Below are 26,125 nucleotides of genomic sequence, written 5' to 3'. Positions count from 1 at the left end.
TTGCTCAGTGGGTTAAGGATCTAGCATTGCCATGAGCTGTAGTGTAGGTCACAGACACAGCTTGGATCTGGCATTGCTGTGGCTCTGGCACAGGCCGGCAGCTACAGCTCTGATTAGACCCCTAGCCTGGGAACCTCCATATGCCATGGGTATGGCCATGAAAGGACAAAAGACAAAAAAATAATAATAATAAATTTTAAAAAACTTTTAGGAGTTCCCGTCATGGCGCAGTGGTTAACAAATCCGACTAGGAACCATGAGGTTGCGGGTTCGGTCCCTGCCCTTGCTCAGTGGGTTAACGATCCGGCGTTGCCGTGAGCTGTGGTGTAGGTTGCAGACGCGGCTCGGATCCCGTGTTGCTGTGGCTCTGGCGTAGGCCGGTGGCTACAGCTCCGATTAAACCCCTAGCCTGGGAACCTCCATATGCCGCGGGAGCGGCCCAAGAAATAGCAACAACAACAACAACAAAAAAAAAGACAAAAAGATAAAAAAACTTTTAAAATCATGAGCTTCCCCCCAAAAAAATAAAGGAATAAACGTGACCAAGGAGGTGAAAGACTTATATGTTAAGAACTATAAAACATTAATCAAGGAAATCAAAGAGGATTCAAAGAAATGGAAAGATATCCCATGCTCCTGGAGTGGAAGAATTAATATTGTTAAAATGGCCATACTACCCAAAGCAATCTACAGATTTAATGCAATCTCTATCAAATTACCCAGGACATTTTCACAGAACTAGAGCAAATAATCCAAAAAATTATATGGAACCATAAAAGACCCAGAATTACAAAGCCATCCTGAGGAAATACAATAACCAAGCAGGAGGCATAACTCTCCCAGATTCAGGCAATATTACAAAGCTATAATAATCAAGACAGTGTGGTACTGGTGCCAAAACAGATATATGGATCAATGGAACAGAATTGAGAGCCCAGAAAGAAACCCAGACACCTACAGTCAATTCATCTTTGACCAAGGAGGCAAGAATATAAAATGGGGAAAAGACAGTCTCTTCAGCAAGTAGTGCTAGGAAAACTGGACAGCTGCATGTAAATCAGTGAAACTAGAAAACACCCTCACACCATGCACAAAAATAAACTCAGAATGGCTTAAAGACTTAAAACATAACACATGACGCAGTTAAACTCCTAGAAGACAACATAGGCAAAACATTCTCTGACATAAACCAAACATACTTTCTTAGGTCAGAAATGAAAATAAACAAATGGGATCTAACCAAACTTACAGGCTTTTGCACAGCAAAGGAAACCATAAACAAAATGAAAAGACAACAGGAGTTCCAGTTGTGGCACAGCAGAAACGAATCTGACTAGGAACCTTGAGGTTGTAGGTTCAATCCCTGGCCTCGCTCAGTGGGTTAAGGATCCAGCATTGCCGTGAGCTGTGGTGTAGGTCACAGACACAGCTCGGATCTGGCATTGCTGTGGCTGTGGTGTAGGCCAGTGACTACAGCTCAGATTGAACCCCTAGCGTGGGAACCTCCATATGCTGGACAAAAGACAAAAAAATTAAAAAAAAAAAATGAAAAGACAACATACAGAATGGGACAAAATAGTTGCAAACCATGCAACCAACAAGGGCTTAATCTCCAAAATATACAAACAATTCATACAACCCAATATCAAAACCAAAAAAAAGGTTTTTTTTTTTTTAAATGGGCAGAAGACCTGAATAGACATTTCTCCAAAGAAAACATACAGATGGCCAACTGGCATATGAAAAGATGCTCAACATCACTAATTATTAGAGAAATGCAAATCAAAACTACAATGAGGTACCACCTTACATCAGTCAGAATGGCCATCATTAAGTCTAAAAACAACAAATGCTGGAGAGGATGTGAAGAAAAAGGAACCCTCCTACACTGTTGGTGGGAATGTAAGCTGGAACAACCACAATGGAAAACAGTATGGAGGTTCCTGGAAACTCAGGATACAGTTACCATATATCCAGCAATCCCACTCTTGGGCATAGATCCAGAGAAAGCTGTAATTCAAAAATTATTGGGAAAATAAAATAAAATTTTAAAAAATTATGATTATGGATTCTTCAATTATTATGGATACACACACCCATATGTTCATAGCAGCACTATTCATAAGACATGAAATAGCTAAGACATGGAAACAACCTAAGTGTTCATTGACAGATGAATGGATTAAGAAGATGTGGTGCAGGAGTTCCCGTTGTGGTGCAGCAGAAACAAATCTCACTAGGAACCATGAGGATGCAGGTTCGATCCCTGGCCTCACTCAATGGGTTAGGAATCTGGTGTTGCCATGATCTGTGGTGTAGGTTGCAGATGTGGCTCAGATCCTGCATTGCTATGGCTGTGGTGTAGGCTGGCAGCTGTACCCTAGCCTGGGAACCCTCATATGCTGCAGGTACGGGACTAAAAAGTAAAAAAAAAAAAAAAAAAAAAAGATGTGGTGCATATGCACAATGGAATACTATTCAGCCATAAAAAAGAACAAAATACTCCCATTTGCAGCAACATGGATGGACCTAGAAATTATCATACTAAGTGAAGTAAGTCAGAGAAAGACAAATATCATATGATACAACTTATATGTGGAATCTAAAATATGGTACAAATGAACCGACCTACAAAACAGAACTAGATATCATAGACATAGAGAAGACGTGTGGTTGCCAAGAGGGAGGGGAGAAGAAGTAGGATGGACTGGGAGTTTGGTGTTAGTAAACTACTACATTTAGAATGGATACGCAGTGAGTTCCTACTGTATGAAACAGGGAACTAAATCCAGTCGCTGGATTTTAAAGATAATAAAAGAAAGGGAATAAATACATATGGCTGGGTCACTTTGCTGTACAGCAGAAATTGGCACAACATTGTAAATCAACTACAATTTTAAAAATAATTTTTAAAGTACTTCTGGAGATCCCATTGTGCGTGCTCAGCAGCTGACGAAACTAACTAGCATCCATGAGGATGCAGGTTTGATCCCTGGCCTTGCTCAGTGGGTTAAGGATTTGGCATTGCCATGAGCTGTAGTGTAGGTCACAGATGCGGCTCAGATCTGGCATTGCTGTGGCTCTGGCATAGGTCAGCAGCTGTAGCTCCGATTCGATCTCTAGCCTGGGAACCTCCATATGCCGAGAGTGTGGCCCTAAAATGCAAAAAATAAATTAATTAATTAAAAGTCCTTCTGTTCCTGGATCCATACAGCTAAGGGCCAGACTTCTTGAAGGGATCAATACCTTGAAAGGCCCTGCCTGAGTTGCCCACCCTACATCACTTCCAACTCTGCTCTTGCCACAATGATTTCCAGGTGAGGACAGTGAGTGCTAAATGAGTCAAAGGAGATTCAGTGAGGATCAGGATAGCCAAGGAATTACTCCTACAACAGGTAAAGTTTGTACCAGCCCCGCTTTGCTATTTTTTCTTTTTGTTTTTTTAAATGGCCGCACCCACGATATATGAAAATTCCTGGGTCAGGGATTGAATCCCAGGCACTGCTGTGACCGACACGGCAGATGCGGCGACGGCAGATCCTTTAACCCATCAGGCCAGGGACTGAACCTACCTCTGAAGAGACCCGAGTCGCTGCAATCAGATTCTTAACCCACTGCACCACAGCAGGAACTCTACAGTTTTGCTATTTTCTGTTGTTCTCTTTCCTTATTGGCAGTAGAAATTTTTGGTAAAATCGACAAGGAAGTGCCTAATGGTGAGAGTCCACATCCCACTCCCCAGGCCTGACTACTCTTTCTTTGCATACCTTTATACATAAATATGATCCACAATAACTGTTTCAAATAAGATTGTTAGAGCAGGCTAAACTGCTGTAATGGGCCCACCCCCAAACAATGGCCCCAACAAAAGAGATCGGTTTCTTTGTTCATTTAACATTCAGGGTGGATATTCTAGGTTAGCAGCAGATTTTTTCTTCACACGATTCAGAGACCAGGCTCCTTCTGGCACATGGCCTCATCTAGGACTTTGCCATCTATGTGACTAAGGTTAGGTTTCCCCAGGTTCATGGCAGCAGGAAAGGGGGAAACCATTGAGAAGGCACGCCTTTACCTGGCCTCGAAGTGGCACATCATTCCTCCTCATGTGACACTGGCCAACAAATGCAGGTCTAAGTTAAGTCCAGAAGAGGATGAGAATGGATTTTGGCACACCGCTAAATCTGTGCCATGAGTAATTTTAAATTCTAGTACCACAGAAGTTCCCATTGGGGCTCAGCAGTAATGAACCCAGCTGGTATCCATGAGGATGTGGGTTCGACCCCTGGCCTCACTCAGTGGGTTCAGGACTCAGCATTGCTGTGAGCTGAGGTGTAGGTCACAGATGCAGCTGAGATCTGGTGTTGCTATGGCTGTGGCTCAGGCCAGCAGCTGTAGCTCTGATTGGACGCCTAGCCTAGGAACTTCCATATGCTTCAAGTGAGGCCCTAAAAAGACAAAACAAACAAAAAATGAATACTTATGTTGCTGTTCCTAACTATTGGTAATCATAACTGTTCCAATTCATTACAGAGCTGAATCAGCAAATAGACCATGCCAACCAGACGTAGCTGGTTTTTTTTCTTTTTTTTTTCTTTTCAGGGCCACACCTGAGGCATATAGACATTCTTGTTCCCAGGATAGGGGTCAAATCAAAGCTGTAGGCCTACACCACAGCTCACAGCAACACAGGATCCTTAACCCACTGAGCAAGGCCAGGGATCGAACCCACGTCCTCATGGATACTAGTCATGTTCGTTACTGTTGAGCCATGACAGGAAGTCCCCTGACGTAGCTTCTAACAGCAGCTTTCTCCTCTAATGCCTACTGTACTGATAGCACTGTCACACCTGAAAGGCTAGTAGGGTAGAGCCCAAGACTGGTTTCTAAAGAGAAAATAAGGGCCTGAAAGAAGAAATGTATATTCCTTGTTGGAAACAGTCGAACAATTTAGTAGTGATAAAGCTATTACTTTATCAGGGTGCTATGGCTAATCATTCTTTTACAAAAGACACAAGAAACGCTCTAATTTTTAGACACTCTTGGAATAATAGTGGAAAGAGCAGATATTATAATATGGAATGACTCTCTCATGCTGGAGGGGGCCATCCCTTCCTCAAACTCTTTGTGTTTCAGGTCAGCTCATCTGCAAGTTCAGATCAGATGAGACAATATTTCAATGCTGCTCTTACCTCTCTTAAAAGGCACTGTAGGATGAAATGAATCTCTAACTTCAAGGAAGCTATCATGACAAACAGGTTTATGACCAACTTGAAACCAGCTCATTTTTCACCTGCAGTGGGAAAAAGCCAAGCTCAGTATATACACTGGCACAGCCTTGCTGCTTCTCTCCCCAGTGCTGGAAATAAAAATACACTGACTCCTACTCTGATCTTTTAGGCCCAGATGTTACCTTTGGCCTTGATAAACCTCTCAGGTTCCACTGGAGTGGAAAGAGAACACCAGTGCATCAACAGAATGATGCAACCGGAAGAAATCTAAACAGCCCTACCTGACCTTAGCAATGTCTATGAACAGCACTTCTATTTCAGGGCCCTCATCACCAGTGAATCCCTGAACGAAGCCAGTGACAGCAAAGAAGGAAAAGGAACAAAATGGTCTGCCTCCACATACCACACAGGGCCAGCCAGACACTTTATAGACAGCTGTGAATCCTCATTTCCTCTGCTGGTATCAATATCCATACACTTCAGAGGAAGAAATTCAAAGTTAAAGAGCTCCCAGTGTTTAGAGCAGCAAGCCTGAGTCCTCCTGTGGTTGGAGACTCACAGAAGAATGTTAGGAGTGAGCAGACATCTCAATAGCATAAGGGCACCCCATCCTCTCTCCTGCTCTCACTTGCACTTACAGACAGCTTCAGCTGCCCTCAAGGCTCCCAGCAAGTCAAGAGAGGTGGGTTTTGAAGTGGGCTTACACACAGGCAAGACTTCCAAGCCACAGGTAGCCCACGGGCACAACAGTAGACTTGGAGAAAAGCTATGGGTCTATTTGTGTACAGTGTTTTTAGAACTGTCCCTGAATAGATTGGAATGTTTATGGTTTGTCTGGAATAAGTCAGTGAAACGTGCAGAAAAACAAAGACTCTGAGTTCTCCTTTGGTGCTGAGAGAACACCTGGTGGCTCTTAAAATTCTAGACTCAAATATGGAACTTAGCAGATTTCACCCCCAACAAATGGAATTCCTGTTTTGTTTTTTCTTTTTGGCCACACCCATGGAATATGGAAGTTCCTGAGCCAGGGATCAAATCTGAGCCACAGCTGTGACCTATGCTACAGCTGCGGCAACACCAGGTCCTTAACCCACTGGACCACAGCAGGCACTCCTCCTGGTATTTTAAAAGGACTTCACCGGCTGGAGTTCCCTTTGTAGCTCAGTGGTAATGAACCCGACTAGTATCATGAGGACGTGGGTTCACTCAGTGAGTTAAGGATCCAGTGTTGCCGTGAACAGTGGTGTAGATCACAGACGCAGCTCGGATCCCATGTTGCTATGGCTGTGGTGTAGGCTGGCAGCTGTAGCTCCAATTTGACCCCTAGCCTGGGAAATTCCATATGCCACAGGTGCGTCCAAAGAAGACCAAAAAAATACGGAATAGAGAAAAAGATGCAGATAAGCTTAACTTTCCAGAACTTCACTGGAAGAGGGAAGCAATAAAGAAGTTCTCTGGCTTAAAAAGAATCTTTCAGTCTACTCTGGGGTAGCAAATTCTTAGAACCTTGAAGTTGTATCTGGAAAACCAGCTAAGTGAAAACAGAGTTATAATGTTACTATAAGTCTAAATTAGGAAAAGAATGCCAGAGTTACTTAATTCAGGCCATTTGAAGTAAGCAGAATTTCTCTTCTCCCCAAAATGTGGTTTGGGTAATAATCTTTGAAGAGACTGTTAGATAAAGTAAACTCATTTGGCTACCACCAATAAAATGCAGGAGTCTGAATTTTATTCAGTGCATTTAACTCCCAGAGGCCATACAACCTAAGAATCCCCTCTTTGCCTCCATAGACCCAGCCTCCAAAATACGTTTGGTGCTTTAGGGTAAGAAAAAAAATCATATGCAAGGATGCCTATTTGTTCATTTCTTCAGTCTCTCAGAAGACTGCTCCCACCAGCCCTCTTTTTTTTTTAAAAATTTAATTTTATTTTTTCCCCACTCTCATTTTATTTTTATTTATTTATTTATTTATTTGTCTTTTTGCCATTTCTTGGGCCGCTCCCGCAGCATATGGGAGGTTCCCAGGCTAGGGGTCTAATCAGAACTGTAGCCACCGGCCTACGCCAGAGCCACAGCAATGCGGGATCCGAACCGAGTCTGTGACCTACACCACAGCTCACGGCAACGCCGGATCGTTAACCCACTGAGCAAGGGCAGGGATTGAACCTGAAACTTCATGGTTCCTAATCGGATTCGTTAACCACTGCACCACGACGGGAACTCCCCACCAGCCCTCTTGACATCTCCTTCCTCCCCACTCTGTCCTCATGTTCACCAGGAGGCGTTCTCAGAGGCACTGAAGACCACAGCAGAGGAAAACCAGGGAGATGGGCAGTGGGGACTCAAAGACAGAAGGTGACCCTGGGCATCCAGGCCGGTCCTTCCAAGATGTCGATCTAACACACCAGAGTTAACCTCAAGATCAGCTGATACAGACATGGTGTTAATTGATGCCTCTGCATGAATGTGATCGTTGAGTACAAAATAAATAAATTAATTAATTAATTAATTAGAATAAAATAAATAAAACAAGCTCGAAAGTTTGGCTCAAGACATACAGCCAAGATGATTTGCAGTACTATTTATGTTTCCTGATAATTGGTTCTTCAGCTCCATCTGTACTTCTTACCAAGGAGAAGAGTGTATCATCTGCTGAAGGCAGGCTTGGTAATGGAAGCTCCTCTGAACCTAACTCATGTCAGCCCTCCAAGCGCCTCTAGACCAGGGTGAGCCAGCTCAGGCTTTCTCGTGCAGACTATCAGTTGACAGAACCCTGGCAGCCTGGTGCCAGCACAGGCAGGGAGAAGAGGAAGGTACCTTTGACTTCTTAAGTCACTGCAACACAGCCATTTTTCCTCATTCAGAACAAGACTGTTAAGCTTCTCTGAGAAAGAGACCCGCTGTTAACATGCTGACAAAACTTCAAGCTACTCTGGTTATCTAACCACAGGAAGAGAAAGTGACAGAAAATTCCTGGGGATAAAATACTGCTCTTCTGAATAAGTAATCTTTTTTCCTTTTTCCAGGTGTTTGTTTTTTTTGTTTGTTTGAGTTTTTTTTTGGTCACTTTTTTAGGGCCATACCCACGGCACATGAAGTTGCCAGGCTAGGGGTCAAATCAGAGCTGTAGCTGCTGACTTGTGCCGCAGCCATAGCAATGCCAGATCCGAGCTGCGTCTGCGACCTACAGCACAGCTCATGGCAACACCAAGATGCTTAACCCACTGAGCGAGGCCAGGGATCGAACCTGTGTCCTCATAGATATTAGCTGGATTCGTTACCACTGAGCCACAATGGGAACTCCCCTTTTTCAAGTTCTTGATGCTCCACTTTGGTCCAGAAAGGACTGAAAGGGAGACAGACACATCAAGCTAGTGACTACAGCTCTGCCAATGTACAGTCCAGATGTGTAGCTCGCTGCCCCAGACCTGGGCTACCATCCTGCTGAGGTTCCCGAAGAACCTCAGCAAGCCAGACAGACCACATTCCACACCACTCTGGGCTATGCACGAAAGATGAGCTGGCCACAGTGGGACAAGTGGCCACAACTGATGCAAAGGAAACAATCTCTGTCCTTTGGCCCCTAATGTGTCAGAAGCATCAAGATCTCCAAACAAGTTCGGTCTCTAAATTTGTCATTACAAGGATTAAGATTAGAGATAACAGGGAAAAGCCAACACATGCTAAGGGTTACGTTATTAGTGCAACTGGATGAGGCAGCTTTGTGGTTCTTCTCCGCACCCTACCCTTTTCCTTGCAACAGATGGTGTAATCTAGGACTTCCCATAACCTGTGTGTAATACGACTGTCACTTTGATAAGAGAAAGAGTTTTTTGGTGAGAAGTAGCAAACAAACATAGGCCCACTGATTTGTCACTGAAATGGCTCCTAATGAGTCCAGCTCTCGCCAAGTTTTCTACCTTCCCTGTAAAAGAATATAAAGGCACAACCAATGTCCCTTGGAATGCCAGTTCTCAAAAGAGATCTAACCACAATGCCACACCCTGCTGTGACTCAGTTCTTGGGCCACACAGGAAGATACTTTCTACTTCTTTTCCTTTTGTGTGGTTCCGGCCTCTTGGGGTGGAGGAGGGAGCCAAGGAGATGCTATCTTTCTTCTTTTCAAATCTTAGCATTACCACACCTACCAGAGGAATACAGCCTCACTACCAAGAGAGCTTGGTCATTAATAGAGAGGGACGAGTACCTTTACTCAAGAATCAAATTATTTAAACCAGTCTGTAATCCCTTAGATTCTAGACTTCTGAATGGTCCAATTTTTGAATATTAAAGGAACAAGACTGGCCTATTGGCCAGAGAGCCTGCAAGAGACAAGGGTTCTGCGTGCAGGTTAATGCGAGCCTCCACCGTAGCGTGAGCCCTGGGATGCACCTGCGGCACCTCCCAGCCCCTCCTGCTGGACACCCTCGGGGCCACCAGCGAGGCATAGCCACCCCACCCCCAAGAGGTGCTGCCTATCTCCCCCAACCAGCTCTGAGGTGACCTGCATCAAGAAAATTTCCACTGAAGGGAACATCACTGCAGGGAAGTCAACATTTGTGAATTACCTTAAACAAGTCTTCGAGGATTGAGAAGTATTTCCTAAACCTGTTGCCAGGTGGTGCAAAGTTCAGAATACTCAGGATGAATTTGAGGTATTATTTTTGCATCTCATCTGTATGAATCTGACTGCATGAATGAAACAGAATGGACCATTTATCAAGACTGGCATGACTGGATTAATAACCAGTTTGTTCAAAGTCTTGAACTGGATGGAATCATTTATCTTTGAGCCACTCCAGAGAAATGTTTGAATAGAATATATTTATGGGGAAGAAATGAAGAACAAGGCATTCCTCGTGAATACTTGGAGAAGCTTCACTATACGCATGAAAGCTGGTTCCTGCATAGAACACTAAAAACCAACTTTGATTATCTACAAGAAGTGCCTATCTTAATACTGGATGTTAATGAAAACTTTAAAGACAAACACAGCCATCTGGTTGAAAAGGTGAAAGAATTTTGAGCACTTTGTGATCTTTCTGAAGACTCCAGGCAGCCAAATGAGTCCAGATACTTCAGCTCTGTATATCTTTATAGCTCCATATTCCTACAAGACTCTCTAGAAAACCCAAGGTTTTTTTTAAACAATTTATCTTATAAGAATTTTTTTTGTCTTTTTTTTTTTTTTTTTTTTTTTCCTTTTCTAGGGCTGCTTCCTGTGGCATTTGGAGGTTCCCAGGCTAGGGCTCAAATTGGAGCTGCAGCCACCAGACTACACCACAGCCACAGCAATGTGGGATCCGAGCTGTGTCTGCAACCTACACCACAGCTCACGGCAACGCCAGATCCTTAATCCACTGGGCAAGGCCAGGGATCGAACCTGCAACCTCATGGTTCCTAGTCGGATTCATTAACCACTGCTCCATGACGGGAACTCCAAGTTAAACAATTTAGATGCACTGATCTTTGAAAGAGAGACTTGGTTTCAAATCTGTAATTGCCATAAGTATATAAATAGTCTCATGATATTGTACAGGTTTGTTTTTGTTTGATATGAATGAATGTTTACAAAATTAAATGTTTCCTGAGTACATAAGAAGAAAAAAAAAAAAAGGAACAATGCCACCTCTGTCAGCCTTACTTGAAGTAGCCATCATTAGCTACTCAGGTCCTGGTTCAAAAACAAGTTTTGAAGAAGGAGGCAAAAACTGGCCATCATCACTTACCAACTTTTACCTGATTATCAACTGGTAGCCAAATGGTACCTTGTACAGCTATCAACTGGTAGCTTATAAGAGCTAAACAATTTGATCTATGACAGTTATTTGTTGAGTCATACATTTTTAAAGTTTTATTTTCATTTTGGCTGCGCCCATAGCATATGAAAGTTCCTGGGCCAGGGATTGAACCCACACACTAGCAACAACCCAAGCCACTAAAGTAACAATGCCAGATCCTTAACCCGCTTGCCAGAAGGGAACTCTGAGTCACACGTGTTGAAACTATGGGAAACCAAGTAGCTTCTGAGGAGCAAACTGTTTTGAGAGAAAGGAAATAGCGATCTGGAAAAATCCGTCAAGATATGAATGAAGTTCCAGGAGAAAGCTAGGATGCTCTGCCCTTTTCTCCCTTCAACAAAAGCCAACTGTGTGCCTGGAATTCACATCCCAGGCAGAAGACAGGCAGGGAAAGCACGGGCCGGTGCAAACTGCTCCGACAAAGCCGAGCACAGGGTGTGATGGGACCAGAGGAAGGCGCTGACTCAGACCCAGGATAAGCCAAGAGGACTTCTCCAAAGAGTCACTATCTGAATCGCGAAGGTTTTAGCCAGGACTAAAAGGAATGGGGAAAGCTTGCCAAGCAGAAGAGGCACACAGTACCTTCAGCCCTACAGGACAATGCCCAGTTCCCTCTGCCCTGAGTTCACTCGGGAAGGACTATGGAGAGAGGCAGCAGAGGGGGCAGGAGCCTAGATGCAGTAGGGAGCTACTAAGGTGCAAGTCAGAAGGTGACAGATCATATCGGCACTGGAGATCTAGTGATCTGGTGGCCTGCAGAAAATGGCCTGGCCTGAAGAGCAGCTCCCAGGGAGGCTGTAAAGACAAGGCAGTGGGAGAGAACGGACAAGATTCCAGCAATACTTCAAGGGATGTGGAGGAGAGGGAAAGGCTTTGCCCTCCAGCTTTCTGGCTCTGCTACCACCAGCAATGAGAAAGCATAGGGGAAGGGAGTGGAGCTGATGTAAGTTCAGTTCAGGATACGGTGGCATCCGGGTGTTAGAGACTTTTCTACTGATGACACTTGGGAACAAGCCAATGGCTCAGTTCCAGGCAGCATCCAGGGCTGAATACACCAACTTCTGACGGAAGTGTACACCACCAGCTATGAAGCAGAACTGCCAGGAAAATAACTGGACCTGAATCTGACCAAGGATCTAGATCCAGTAATCGGTAGACAGGAAACAGACAAAAGAACAAGTCAGAAGATGCCACAGGGATGAGCGCTGCAAGATCCAAGCTGAGGGATTCTACAGACCTAGTTTCCTCTACAGCTCAACAGCAAGGAAGAGGGGGAAAAACAGGAGGGACCTTGTAAAGAACTCACAAGGTACTAATACAGACCTTATTTGGATCCAAATTCAGACTGTAAAATATAAACACAAAACGTGTGAATTAATCAGGCAATGTGAACATTAGCTGGTGTAAGGGCAGATACAAATTGAAAATAGACTTACTGGAGTTCCTGTCGTGGCTCAGTGGTTAACGAAGCCAATTAGCATCCATGAGGATGCAGGTTCGATCCTTGGCCTCTCTCAGTGAGTTAAGGATCTGGCGTTGCCATGAGCTGTGGTGTAGGTTGCAGATGCAGCTCCAATCCTGTGTTGCTGTGGCTCTGGCGTAGGCTACAGCTCCAATTCGACCCCTGACCTGGGAACCTCCATGTGCCACCAGTTCGGGAAAGAAAGGAAGTTCCAAGGAAAAAAGGGAGGGAGGGAGAAAGGAAGGAGGGAAGGAAAGAAAAAATAGATTTACTTATCCGTATTGAAAATAAGGGTAAAGACTTCTCCCATCCCTGGTGTTTCAGAATTTCTGTCCGTTCCTTTTCAAGTGTACGTAATCTTTATAATGACTCTCTAGGCCTCACAGCCCAGGAATGTTGCCTCAAGGCCCTAGGAGACACCTTTTTGAAATGCAAACATTTCGCCTCCCCCCCCCCAAACACACACCTCCCAGTTCTATGGCCATGGGTGGTGGGCCCCTTGCTTCAAATTACCAAAAAACTACCTCCCATGTTAAGTTATGAGATGTTTGTTTCTCCTCCAGATAAAGCCAATCAGCTAATAGGTAGCCACTTCAATTTCCAAGATAAGGTTAAGATGAGCTACATGTAACAAAAAGTCAATGGTCAAAGTCCTCTAGCTGGAGGGCTAGCTATTAAACCTTGAAAACAAGGACTGTGTTGCACCCACTTGGCCTCAGAAAAAAGATTAAGATAAATCTTCAAGATTTATCTTAATCTTTACGTACACTTGCGATCTTTTAGCAGATTGCCCAATTTAATGTTTATTCAACAATAAACTGTTTTTGGAGTTCCCCTCGTGGCTCAGCGGTTAAGGAACCAGACTAGCATCCAGGAAGATGTGGGTTCAATCTCTGGTGTCACTCGGTGGGTTAAGGATCCAGTGTTGCCTTGCCATGAGCTGTGGTGTAGGTTGCAGACGCAGCTTGGATCCAGCGTTGCCGCGGCTGTGGCATAGGCTGGCGGCGACAGCTCCGACTGGACCCCTAGCCTGGGGGACCTCCATATGCTGCGGGTGTGGCCCTAAAAAGACAAAATAATAACAATAATAATAATAATAAACTGTTTTTCTTCTTAACCACCTTTATGGATAGATTCTCAGTTGGAATTTTTTAAAAGTTATTGTATTTTCCCAACACCAGGTATTTGATATTAACTTATTTTAGGTGTGATAATGGTACTGCAGTTAAGTTTTAAAGTGTTCTTGTATTTTGAAGATGTATAATGAAATATTTGCACATGCAACAATATGAAGTCTGATTTGCTTCAAAAGACATGGAGGTGAAATGAAAAACACTGCCAGGTATGGATGGTTGATGCTAGGTGACAGATGTATCAAATTTGTTATGTTACCATCTCTAGTTTTCACATAAAGTGAAACCTCCCAAAATAAAAAGGTAATGGAAGGAGTTCCTGTTGTAGCTCAACAGGTTAAGAACCTGATACAGTGTCCCTCAGAATGCGGGTTCGATCCCTGGCCTCACTTAGTGGGTTAAGGATCTGGCATTGCCATGTAGGTTGCAGATGTGGGTTGTATCCGGCATTGCCCATAGCTGTGGTGTAGGCCTGCAGCTGCAGCTGATTGAACCCCTAGCCCAGGAACTTCCATATGCCGGGGACACAGCTGTTAAAAAAAAATAAAAAAAAAAAAGATACATAGAAGCCAGCTGGTATTTAGGTTTGGAGCTGGGAGAGAAGGGAAAATAAGTGTTTGGAGATTAAGCTCTGGAGGCATCAGCAAACGGGTTAAAGGAAGGCCATGGAAATGGACAAACTACCAGCCAAGACAGCACAAAGCAAGAGGTTCAAGGACAGACCCCTGAGGAACAGCAACACGTAAGGGGTAGGCAGCAGAAGGTCTAGCAAAGGAACCTGAAGAGTTAAAACCAGAGGGAGCGGTGTCAGTTTCAGCGAGGAGGAAATGGTTGATAGCATTGAATGTGAACGTTGCAGGGTCCACTGTATGAGAAAGTAGAAGGTAAGAGACCTCAGCAAAACCAGTTTCACTGCAATGATTGCCCAGGACCCTAGACAGCAAGCTCAAGTGTGAAAAAGCAGTAGGGAAGCCAGGATGGAGGCTCTGAAGAGAAGATAGCTGGACAAGAACTAGAAGGCTACATTCTGCAGAGGGGGATGGGAGATGGGCAAGGCGTGCACACTTATTTTTATTTTGGGCCACGCCCAATTCCCAGGCCAGGGATTGAACCTGTGTCACAGTAGGCTACTGGCAAATTCCTGCACATTTAATTTCCGAAGGGACAGGTTAGTAGAGAGACGGGAATAAACGAATGGAGAGAAGGGATAAGTGCTGCAACAAGGACCCTCAGGAGGGAGGAGGGGACGAGACCTGGAGCACAGGGAGGTGGTGTGGCTCAAAGTTACTCATCCAATATTTGCTCTTCCCTTCTTCCATGGAGGATTTTAGGGGGAGCGAAATCCCTTAGAATAGAGACTAAATTTCCATCTTCCCTTCTAACTGGCTGTGGTCATGTGACCCCTTAGGGCCAAAAGGATATGCTGAGGTATCCTGAAGCAACTTCTCGGGAATTTTGCTTAAGAAAAAGCACAAGCTCTCCCTTTGCTTCCCAGTGTGGCTGCCACCATCTGGGACCATTAGATAGAGGCCTGGCTGGTAGTGCAGCAAGTTAAGAATCTAGGTCTAACCTTCAAGGAACTGGGCCTCCAAACCAGTTTGGACTTCTCTTTAGACTCTTATTTCCTGGAGAGTGAACTATTTTTCTTAAACCACTGTGTATTCTGAGCTCCTATCACATGCAATTGTACTTACCTAATAGAGGAAGGGCTGGCTACCTCATCCTCTGATGAAGAGTGTAGTACAACTAATTGGAGGATGATGGGAAGAAGAGCTGGAAGCTAAGGAATTCAGACTCAAGTTGGAAAAACAGGGCCTGGATAATTATGGGTTCAGATTTGAAATGGCCGTCATGAGAAACACAAGATTTTTAGCAGAAGTTGGAGACTGTGCATTTTTGATGATGTCACTCAGATTCTTCAGCCATGGTAAGAGCTGAGAAAGGCAGCTGACTGCACCAATTAAGGAGCTAGGTCATGTCTACAAGAAATGAGTGTCTTCTTACCACTTCTACTGCTGACTGTAGACCTTCAGGTCAACTTTTTTCCATTCTCAGCTTTTATTTATAGAACAAACTGCTAAAAAACAAGTTGACATTTTTTTTTCCAAGCATATAGCTTGATTATGTCCCTAAGAAGCTACATCAGATGACTTTCCTTGTTCTTAATGGTTTTTATTTTTTTTTGTCTTTAGGGCCACACTTGAGGTATATGGCAGTTCCCAGGCTAGGGGTTGAATCAAAGCTGTAGCCTCCAGCCTATGCCACAGCTCACGGCAACACTGGATCCTCAACTCACTGAGTGGGGCCAGGGATAGAACCTGCAACCTCAAGGATATTAGTTGGGTTCATTACCGCTAAGCCACAACAGCAACTCCTGCATATTTTATTCTAACTTATTTTTAAATTTCTCTTTTTTAAAATTTTAAATTGTGGTAAAAATAAGAATACGTAAAAATAACCATCTTAATTCATTTTAAGTGATATTAAGTACATTCACAGTGTTGTGTAATCCTCACCACCATCCATCTCTCTCCAGCTCCTCTTCCTCCAGCTTTGTTTGACTCTTCTAGGTACCTCATAAGTTGAATCGTACAGTGTGTCTTTTTGTAACTAGCTTCTATCACTTAACATAATGATCATGGTTCATCATGTTATAGCATATGTCAATTTCCTTTTTAAGACCATTATTCCACTGTTACATATGCGTCACATTTTTCTTATCCATTCACCCACCAATGGATGCTTCAGTTGCTTTGACCTTTTGCCTATTGTAAATAATGCTGCTATGAATATGAATATATGAATATGGGTGTACAAATACCTCTTTGAAACCTTACCTTAAAATTGTGTGTTTGTTTTGCCTTGCCCATGGCATGCAGAAGTACCCAGGCCAAGGATCAAACCTGTGCCAGCCACATGAGTGACCTAAGCTGCTACAGTGACAATGTTGGATCCTTAACCTCCCACTCCACAAGAGAACTTCAGTTCTTTTGGATACATGCTAGGAGTAGAATTTCTAGATCATATATTAATGATTATTAACTTTGAGGAAATCCCACACTGTTTTCCACAGTACCTGTATGATTTTACATTCCCACCAACAGTGCGCTGGGTTCCAATATCTCCCCATTCTCACCAACACTTGTTATTTATTGATTTTTTTTTTTTAATGAGAGTTGCAACGTTTATTTCATATTCTCTCTTGGGTATTTTTTTTTTTTTGGTTTGGTTTGGTTTTTTTTTTTTTTTTTCTTTTTCGCCACACAGGCAGTATGTGGGAATTCTTGGGCCAGGGATTGAACCTACGTCACACAGCAGCAACCAGAGCCACAGCGTTGAGAACGCAGGAGCCTCAACCTGCTAGACCATCAGCAAACTTCGCACTTGTTATTTTGAGGGTTTTTTTTTTTTTTTTTTGATGCTAACCATCCTAATGGATGTCATAATTTGCTTTTAAGATTAAGAATCCCTGGAGTTCCCGTCGTGGCTCAGTGGTTAACAAATCCGACTAGGAACCATGAGGTTGCGGGTTCGATCCCTGGCCTTGCTCAGTGGGTTAAGGATCCGGCGTTGCCGTGAGCTGTGGTGTAGGTTGCAGACACAGCTCAGATCCTGCGTTGCTGTGGCTCTGGCATAGACTGGTGGTTACAGCTCCGATTGGACCCCTAGCCTGGGAACCTCCATATGCCGCGGGAGCGGCCCAAAAAATGGCAAAAAGACAAAAAAAAAAAAAAAAAAAAAAAAAAAAAGAATCCCATTAATAAGAGCTCCCTGGTGGCTCAGCAGCTTAAGGACCTGGCATTGTCTCTGCTGTGGCTCTGGTTACTGCTGTGGCATGGATTTGATCGCTGGCCTGGGAACTTCCACATGCCATGGGCACAGCCAAAAAAAAACATTGAAACATAGGATATAAGTTAAAATTATTTGCTGCCTTTTTCTTTTTTTTGGCCGTGACTGCAGCACGCAGGAGTTCCAGGGCCAGGGATCAAACCCAAGCCACAGCAGCGACAATGCAGAATCCTTAAGCTCTAGGCCACCAGGGAACATCACTGCCTTTTTCTAAGCAGGAACAATATGGTTATATTGAAATTTGCCAAATCCCAATAATATCTATAGTAGATTCACCTATATTCCAGTTCATCAGTTATGTATGCTTTTGTCAAGGCATTAGCAAATCACTAATTCCAAAAGAGCTTTATCACACTCCAAATTGAAGCCAGGACCCATTAGCAGTCACTCCCCATTCCCTCTCTCCCCAGACCCTGGGGCCCACTAATCTACTTTCTCTATGGATTTGCCTATTCTGGACACTTCATATCAATGGATTCATACAACGTGGTCTTTTGTATCCGCTTTCTTTCCATCAGTATAATGCTTTCAAATTCATCCATGTTGTAGTATGAATTAGCAATTCATTCCTTCTTAATGGCTCAGTAATACTCCATTTAATAGATATATCACATTTTTCTTAAATCTCTCACAAGAACTGAGATTTCTGTTTTTTCTTAGGAAAAAAAAAAAAAAAAAAAAGAGGTAAGAGGACAGCAAAGTCCTCCCCTTACCACATGGTAGCCACTCCAGACTTCGGTAATAAATAGCTTTTTGTTCCCTGAACATTCCAGGCACCTTTCTGTCTCAGGATCTTTGCACTTTACTGACTCTACTTACCCTCTGCCTAAAATACTTTTCTTCCAGGTATGCACATGCCTCTTTTCCTTACCTCCCAAAAGTCTGCTCATATGCCCCCTTCTCAGTGAGGCCTCCCTGCCTACCCTGTCCCCCGATCCCTTGATTTACTCTATAGCACTCATTATATCTGAGGTACTCTATGTTTTACTAATGTCTGCATACTTGATATTGACATTCTAAATGCAATGAGTTTTGGCCAACAGATATAATCCTCTAACCACCACCATGCTCAAGATATAGACCATTGGAAATGAGATTAAATCACAGTAACACATTAAGGTAGGTCTATTTACTATAGCCAGGTATGCCCAGAACTTGAAGATGCCTTTAATTAAAATTTTAGGCTGCGGAGTTCCCGTCATGGCGCAGTGGTTAACGAATCCGACTAGGAACCATGAGGTTGCGGGTTCGATCCCTGGCCTTGCTCAGTGGGTTAAGGATCCGGCATTGCTGTGAGCTGTGGTGTAGGTCACAGACATGGCTCGAATCCCGTGTTGCTGTGGCCCTGATGTAGGCCGGCAGCTACAGCTTCGATTAGACCCCTAGCCTGGGAACCTCCATATGCCGTGGGAGTGGCCCAAGAAATTGCAAAAAGACAAAAAAAAAAAAAAATTTTAGGCTGCTATTCAGAAATTGTATTAAGGAATATGATGATTCAAAAATCAGAACACCAGGAGAACAAGGAGTTGCTCAAATCCAAAGGGACTAAGATAGAGTCCTAGATTAACTAAAGACCAAAGCAACTGTAACCTAATGAGTTATATTAACTTACAAAAAGATTGTGTCAAGTCCGGGGAAGGGGGGAGGAGAGCAAACAAAGGAAAGACTTTATCATCAATGGCCTGGGGAGAAAGGGCTTTGTGTATTCCAGTTCATGTGGCAATTTGTTTCTCACTGGAATTTGTAAAATGATTTACCGGTCAGGATCTTTAAGCTGTAAGCAACAGAAACCTATTCCGGCTCATTTCAAGAAAGCAATTTTTTTTTTCAATTTGGGTAATTCCCAGAATCATCTTATGAGGACCAAAATCATCTTTAAAGGTCACATTGCCAGGAATTTGGCCCCAAAAGTCACATTGCAGGATGGTCCAATGAAGATACTACTGGCTTCTTCCACCTCCACTACTAAGGAACAGAAGCCCTGCAACCTGCATTGCTGCCCCCACTGACTGCCCTGGACAGAAGCTTATGCTAGAACTGTTGCTATCATCACCCGTCACAGAATGAATTCTTTACTGCCCCTTCTTCCAGACTATCAAAACAAGGTTTAGCATGGGTACTCCTGCTGGTGGAGCCTAGGTAAAGTGCCCACAACCCCAGCTCCATGCAACAAAATGAGGCAGAATGTAGATAGAAATCTAAAGAGGTTGATGAGGGGCCAATTATAGAGAATCTATCTTAGTAGTTGCTAAGCACGGAACACATACACTATAGAGGTTCAATGTCAAATAATCAAATAATCAAAATGTAAAACTGTTAAAATGAAACTGTATTAGAAAAATGCATCTGGTGCAAGCCTGAGATTTCACTGTGTATTGCAGGAGCAGGCTATATTTTGAAAGTATAAAGCTTCAGAGATTCCATTGCGGCTCAGTAGGTTAAGAACCCAACACAGTGTCCATAAGGATGTGGGTTCAATCCCTGGCCTCACTCAGTGGGTTAAGGATCCAGCATTGCCATAAGCTGTGGTATAGGTTGCAGATGTGGCTCAGATCTGGGCATTGCTGCAGCTGTGGCATAAGCCAGCAGCTGCAGCTCTTATTTGAGCCCTAGCCTGGGAACATCCATATGCCCCAGGTGCAGCCTTTAAAAGGAAAAAAAAAAGTATAACGTTTTAAAGCCAATTTAAAGACAAAACACCAAAATAAATAATATGGCAAGTTAGCAAAGATGATACATGACTGAGAAACATGGATGCATGTAAAAAGCCATGGAAAGACTACACAAAGGAGAAATACAGTCTTAAAAAGGTCACTCTGGTAGCCATAAAGAATGTGAGCAAAGGAAGGCAAAATGGGACAAGAGACACTATTGGAAAGTTAGCTCCACTTGTGAGAAGGATAGGATTAGAGTAGGGCCACTACAGGAAAGGACTCTAATCATTTAGGAGGGGGGAAAATCAACAAGACTCTGATCAGAGGAAAGGATCAAAAGGGAAGAGAAAAGAATTGTGATGGTCTCTGAGTCTGACTTGAGTAATTAAGATAATTGACTGATAGTTTGAAACAGACAATGGGAAGACGGAACAAGCAAACTTAAGGGAGAAGATGATGAACTTTGACTCAAACCTGTTGTGTTTGAGACATCCAAGAGCGAGATGAGGCTACTTAAAACCAAGTTGGAGGAACATCAACATTTGAGGGTTGGGAAGAAGAAGACAAGCCCACAAAGGAGCCCAGGCAGACCGAGGCAATGGAGAAGGAGGCTCAGGAGAGAGTCGTGTCTTGGCTAGTACAATGTTTCAGGAAGAAGGTGGCCAGCTATGCAGTAGCGAGGTCCCCCAAAATAAAGACGAAGTCAGTGAGCTTGCTCAAGGTAGTTTCAGTGGCATGATAGGATGCAAGCCAGGCTGCAGCATTACCATCATTCAGCTAAACTTGTGATGGCTAATAGTCTCCACCAAACACTGAGAGCAAAGACAGACCCCTGAATGCACATAAAAATCTGTTCCAGATGAACAGCTCTCATACCCCTGATCCTTAGGTTTAAATTATCTCAGGCACTCTATCGGCTCTTGCTGAAGCCAGCCAGATTCTTGGGTCTCATCCAAAGAGGTTCCTGCTCTGACACCAAATGGAACATTCTCCTCAACTAGAATGCCCAGCCTAGTTGAGGAGAATCAGAATAGCTCCCAAATGGCTTCCTGAGCCCTCGGACCCTTGTTCATTTAGACAGCTGTGCCAGAGCTCTCGCCACTTCAGTAGCATGGCTCGGTCAAATCACCATTAGCACAATGATAGACTCCTCAGACTGTTAGTCTGTTTCTAGCTAGCTTTCCTACAAAACACTCATCCTACTTCTGAAGAAAGAAGAGCAAGCATATAACTACCGCTAGTAAGAAAGAGCTAATCGCAATCAGGAGCAGAAGCACTGCATCTGAGCCTTGCCAGAACAATTACTTCTTCATTTCTCTCAGGCTCTCTCTCTATACTAAAATAAGTGGTTACCTGAGAGAGGAACCAGTGAGGAACCGGGCTTAGTCCTCACTAAGCCCAGGGAGAGGGAAAAACAAACTCAAAGTCAAATAGATTCATTCAAGAGAACAGGACATTTAACTGATGCCATGGCAACACCAGCAGCCTGTGACATCACAGCAGAAGGCGATGAACAAAGGGACTTGTGCAAGTTACCTTTCTGTGAATCTTCTCTCCCTTGAAATTTGACCCATGCTGCTTATTTGAAAGTGCCCAAAGGACTTAGAAGTTATTTTGGTACCGCTTCAGAAACTTCTCTTGGTACTTTTCTCCAACATATTCCTGGAGATTAGCCAAAACCACATGCTGGAAATCTGCTGAGTGCCATGATCTTATTAATATGCAATGAGATTCTATTTCAGGCTGCTGGTGGCACTGGGCCACCAATCAGCTGCAGGGTCAAGATATAAACCGTAAAACTAAAAATATTTGAACAAAATTAAAGGGGGTGGTACCCAATAGACAGAAGCTTCATCATCACTTCATCATTACATCTTGGTTGGAGACTTACACAGGAAGTATTTGAAGGAGTAGAATTTTAGGGAGAATGGCTTCCCCAGGTTGGAGTGGAAAAATACCAGAAGCTGTGATAGGAAAGGAAGTCTACCAAGCTCGAGTAAGAGAGGCTGCTACAAATGCGCCCCTCCTCCTCATTCAGCACCCTCTGCTGGATATTGTGAACCCCTCCTGGGTAAGAGGCTGCATTTGATTCTTGTCAAGAGTCCCTTAAGGCAGAATCAAACAATGAGAAGGCAATTTGAGCAATGCCAGGCTCAGTTTATCAGATGGACTGCAGGTTTATCCAGGATTTAAAAATAGTGATTAGCAGAAATTGCTCTCCTCAGTGTAAAATTATGCTGTTCAAAAGGACGTGTGCAGCTAATTTAAAGAGACAGTGTCCTCATTTCGAAGGCAGGGGGTGGAGGGTGGGGAGAAACCTCCTCCCATGAGGTAACTTGTGACACATGAAGACTTTCATCTTTGCTGGTGAACTTGGAAAGGGATTCAAGTGCTTAATTACAGTTCCTTCTTCAGTAGGCTCTCTTTATTAATTAACAGAGAATATTCAAACCGAGACACCAAATCCACCAAATCCGTATGTAGCCAGAGATGTGTGAAGGACACCTCAACTCAAGATGAGTGATTTTGGTGACTAAATTGTTACTCTGTGTTTTGAGAGGAAGATGACCCACCCAACCCTGGAAGGGACTCAATGATCAGCAGAGAAGTTTTCAAAGCACGTGCAGGGAGGGGAATAGTAGTTCACCTGGCTTTACTACTATCTCCGGGACCTAAAGTTCCCTATTGCCATGCCTTTTGAACTTTATAGCTCCAGAGGAGATATGTGAATGGTCCCAATATAATGGAGGAAATGGCCTTGAATAGCATCTGGAAACATTTGGCTTAGATATAAGGACCTTCCTACCATAAAGCTTCTGGAATTTGGTGCCCTGTTACTAAAAGGGTTTTCTATTACAACGCAAATGGCATTTACCTTTGGGTGGGATTTACTTCTAGTTCTGTACATTCAGAGTATCATCCTGATGACAAGACTGCCGCATTACTTTTGTTTACCTGGGGTGCTAGTGAAAATGCATGTGTCTGGGTCAAACCTCAGAGCCAATGAACCAGATTCTTCCATGGAGAAGCCTAGCAATCTCTTTTTCTTTCTTTCTTTTTTTTTTTAAGGGCCACACCTGCAGCTATGAAGTTCTCAGGCCAGGTGTTGAATCTGAGCTGCAGCTGCCAGCTTACACCACAACCACAGCCATGTGGGATCCAAACCTCATCTATGACCTACACCGCAGCTCATGGCAATGCTGGATCCTTTTAACCCACTGAGCAGCGGGGCCAGGGATCAAACCCTCAACCTCTTGTGCACTAGTCAGGTTCATTTCCACTGAGTCACAATGGGAACCCCAGGAATCTCTTTTTCATAAGATACCCAAGTGATTTTCACAATCAGGGAAGTTTGAAAAACACCAATCTAAGGCTCTGTTTACATACAGAGAGTTCATAAACCTAGCGAGGAAACGAATGATTTCAAGACAGGAAACTGGTTAGACAGATGAATCATAAAGCACCTCATGACTGAGTTAAGAAAGCTAGAATTTTGGGGAAAGGTTGGGTGTGTAGAGCGGGAGAGCCAGCATTCTCACCACCACTTTGCAGTCACTAGCAGCTTGTTCCTGGCCCTGCCTCACTCCACCTCCTTGCCTTCCACACAATATTGCACCAAGACTTTGCCTGAAGACTCCTCCATAGATCTTAAGTTGCATGTGGAATCCAAGGGAGGATGGGAGATGCTTTCCAAGGACACAGCTGACACTGTGCAGTCCCTGGATATAAGAGAATAGAACTTTCAACTCACTGTTCTGTTACCAGCCCTCAGACATCTAAAACGCAGCCACTTACCCAAATCAGAGAGCCTTTTCATCAAGCCAGCTTCCCTTACAGCAGCCGGACCATATTCCACTCCTTTTCTTTTCTGTAAGATAAACTACACGGTTAGATATAAGGAAAGATGACTGAAAATAAGACCACTTTAGTTCACAATACAGAACTCTGCAATGTTATATCTAGTTCCCAGCAGATCTCTCTGAGAACTTGTGATAGCATCAACCCTTCCTAAGGTTTGGCCATTTCAAACATTTGCAGGGAAGCAGGAGAAACAACAATCACTAAAATCAAATCAACCTTTCATGCTCTTCCTTGTAGGAAGTGCCGGCAAGCTGAATCCAGTCAAAGGAATGGGCTAAGCCAAGCCAGAGCTGATTGTTGGGGGTGGGGGTATGTGTGTCCTGGCCAGAGGCCAGGCTCCTGTACCAGTGAGCCCTCCACGACTGTAGGTTTCTTTCACTGAAAGGAGAACAAAACAGCCCCTTCCGTCTTCCCGCCGCTAGAGAGGCAAGCGCCAATTTCCTTTCCAATTAATGCTCTTTCTGAGAATGGACCGTGAAGCCTTAAATCCTCGGCCGTTCTATTTAACTTCTTCTCCCTAGATTTTCCACAGGGGAATCTGGTCGGTTTCTCCTCCTCCAGACCCTCAATAAAATCCTCTCCCACCTTTCTTCTCCTCCATCACCCCAAGCGGAACCCACCACCTCACGCTCCTCGGGGGGAGGCCAAAGAAATACACCAGCCTGCTGCCCCCTGCCCGCATCGCAGAGAGCCCTCCATCCCCTCCCTCCTTCTCCATCTTGTACAAAGGGAAATTCCACGTGCTCTTCTGGTGCCTAATCGCGGGACTCCACCCCCTCGTCCTCCCTCCATCCTCGCCTCGCCTCCCCATCCTTCCCACCAGCTCGATTTCTCCAGGCTGGGGGAGGGGAAAGAGATCTCGCCCCAAGGTACTGGGTCCCGGTTCTCAGTTCTCACCTGCCCCCGTGAGAATGGGGCTCCAATGACAGCCACGGAGTGGACGGACTTCTTCGGGGCGGAATGCACTTGCGTCCGGAGGAGACGCGAGAGGCTGCTCCTCAGGGACATGATACGAAGGGCAGGACGTAAAAGAAGGATGACCAGCAGCGTACGGCTCCGCGCATTAAGTGAGAGCCGCAGCCCGCCGCGGTTACCTAGAGGCTCGCTCGCTCGCCGCCCCGCCCCGTGACGTCACCGCCGCCTGATCCCGCCCATGCCCCGCCGCCTCGCCCCCAACCAGCCCCCAGCACACCTTCCCGCAGGCCCCGCCCACTGCTCCTCCCGGCCCTGCACGCCCTCGCTGGTCGCTGGACTCTGGCCCCGGCTCTCGAGATAGGGAAAAGCCCCTGCCGCTGACGCAACAGGGCCAAGATCAGGGCCTGGCCAATAAGAGTGCAGTCACGGAGAGGTGTGTCCCTTGGCGGCAAGCGGCTGTCCCCCGCAAATTCTCGAGCTCTGAGGAACAGGTGAACCGACACGCAGGCTCGGGCTTCACGACTCTCGCACGGGCTCCACACAAATGCACGCTTGGCAGATGCCGATTCTAAGGCAGGGCTGGCTGGGCTGAGCTTGACCTTGCCCGAACTGGCGTGAGTGCCCTGCCGAGACCAAGCTCGCGTCCGTAGACTCGGTTTCATCTCGGAGCTCAGAGTCCAGGAAACGTGCTTATCCCCTCTTTGGGCGTCGAAAGCTAGGAGGTCCGGTGTAAATTAGACATCTCTGGGTCAGGCATGTTAATAATAACCTATTTTAGGTATTTTGGGTGGGAAGTTTAGGATGTACAAATTACCTTCTAGACATTTTCAATTCTTTACCTGAATACTGGGAACACTGGTTATTAAAAACCGAACACGGCAACATATCTGGACGACTTCTAAACTTGGGGGAGGCTAAAGAGCTAAAAGTGACTAAAGTTTTAATAATAATAATAATGATATTTTAATAATAATAACCAACGAAATTTCAAAGAACTTTTAGCCCTCTTAACAATTCCACAAAGTATGGACTATTTTTTTTTTCTTTTTATGGCTGCACCTGCAGCATATGAAAGTTCTTGGATTAGGGATTCAGTTGGAGCTGCAGCTACAGGCCTACCCAACACCGATCCCAGCCACATCTGTGACCCACATCACAGCTTGTGGCAATGACAGATCCTTAACCCACTGAGCGAGGCCAGGGATCAAACCTGCATCCTCA

At 44.5% G+C, this 26,125-nt stretch overlaps 1 protein-coding gene and 1 pseudogene across 1 annotated transcript in view; one reads left to right on the top strand and one right to left on the bottom strand.

Moving 5' to 3' along the window:
- The window catches only part of ARG2 (arginase 2), a 41,883-nt gene extending 16,825 nt beyond the window's left edge, over positions 1-25,058 (bottom strand). The window contains exons 1-2 of the mRNA XM_001928679.6: positions 24,887-25,058; positions 23,924-23,996 (exon numbers count right to left, since the gene is read on the bottom strand). Of these exons, the coding sequence (XP_001928714.1) occupies positions 23,924-23,996; positions 24,887-24,997 (184 nt within the window). The 5' untranslated portion in view covers positions 24,998-25,058. The remainder of the gene's footprint in view (positions 1-23,923; positions 23,997-24,886) is intronic.
- On the top strand, positions 9,334-10,255 carry LOC110261694 (deoxycytidine kinase pseudogene; annotated as a pseudogene).
- Positions 25,059-26,125: the final 1,067 nt, after the last annotated feature.

Source organism: Sus scrofa, chromosome 7 (genome assembly GCF_054392235.1).
Source record: "Sus scrofa isolate SSC_HxYL_T2T_F1_AM1 chromosome 7, Sscrofa_HxYL_maternal_Yorkshire_Landrace_v2.0, whole genome shotgun sequence".
Lineage (NCBI taxonomy): Eukaryota > Metazoa > Chordata > Mammalia > Artiodactyla > Suidae > Sus > Sus scrofa.
The sequence above is the reverse complement of the archived record's forward strand: the minus strand, read 5'-3'. Positions and strand labels throughout refer to the sequence as shown.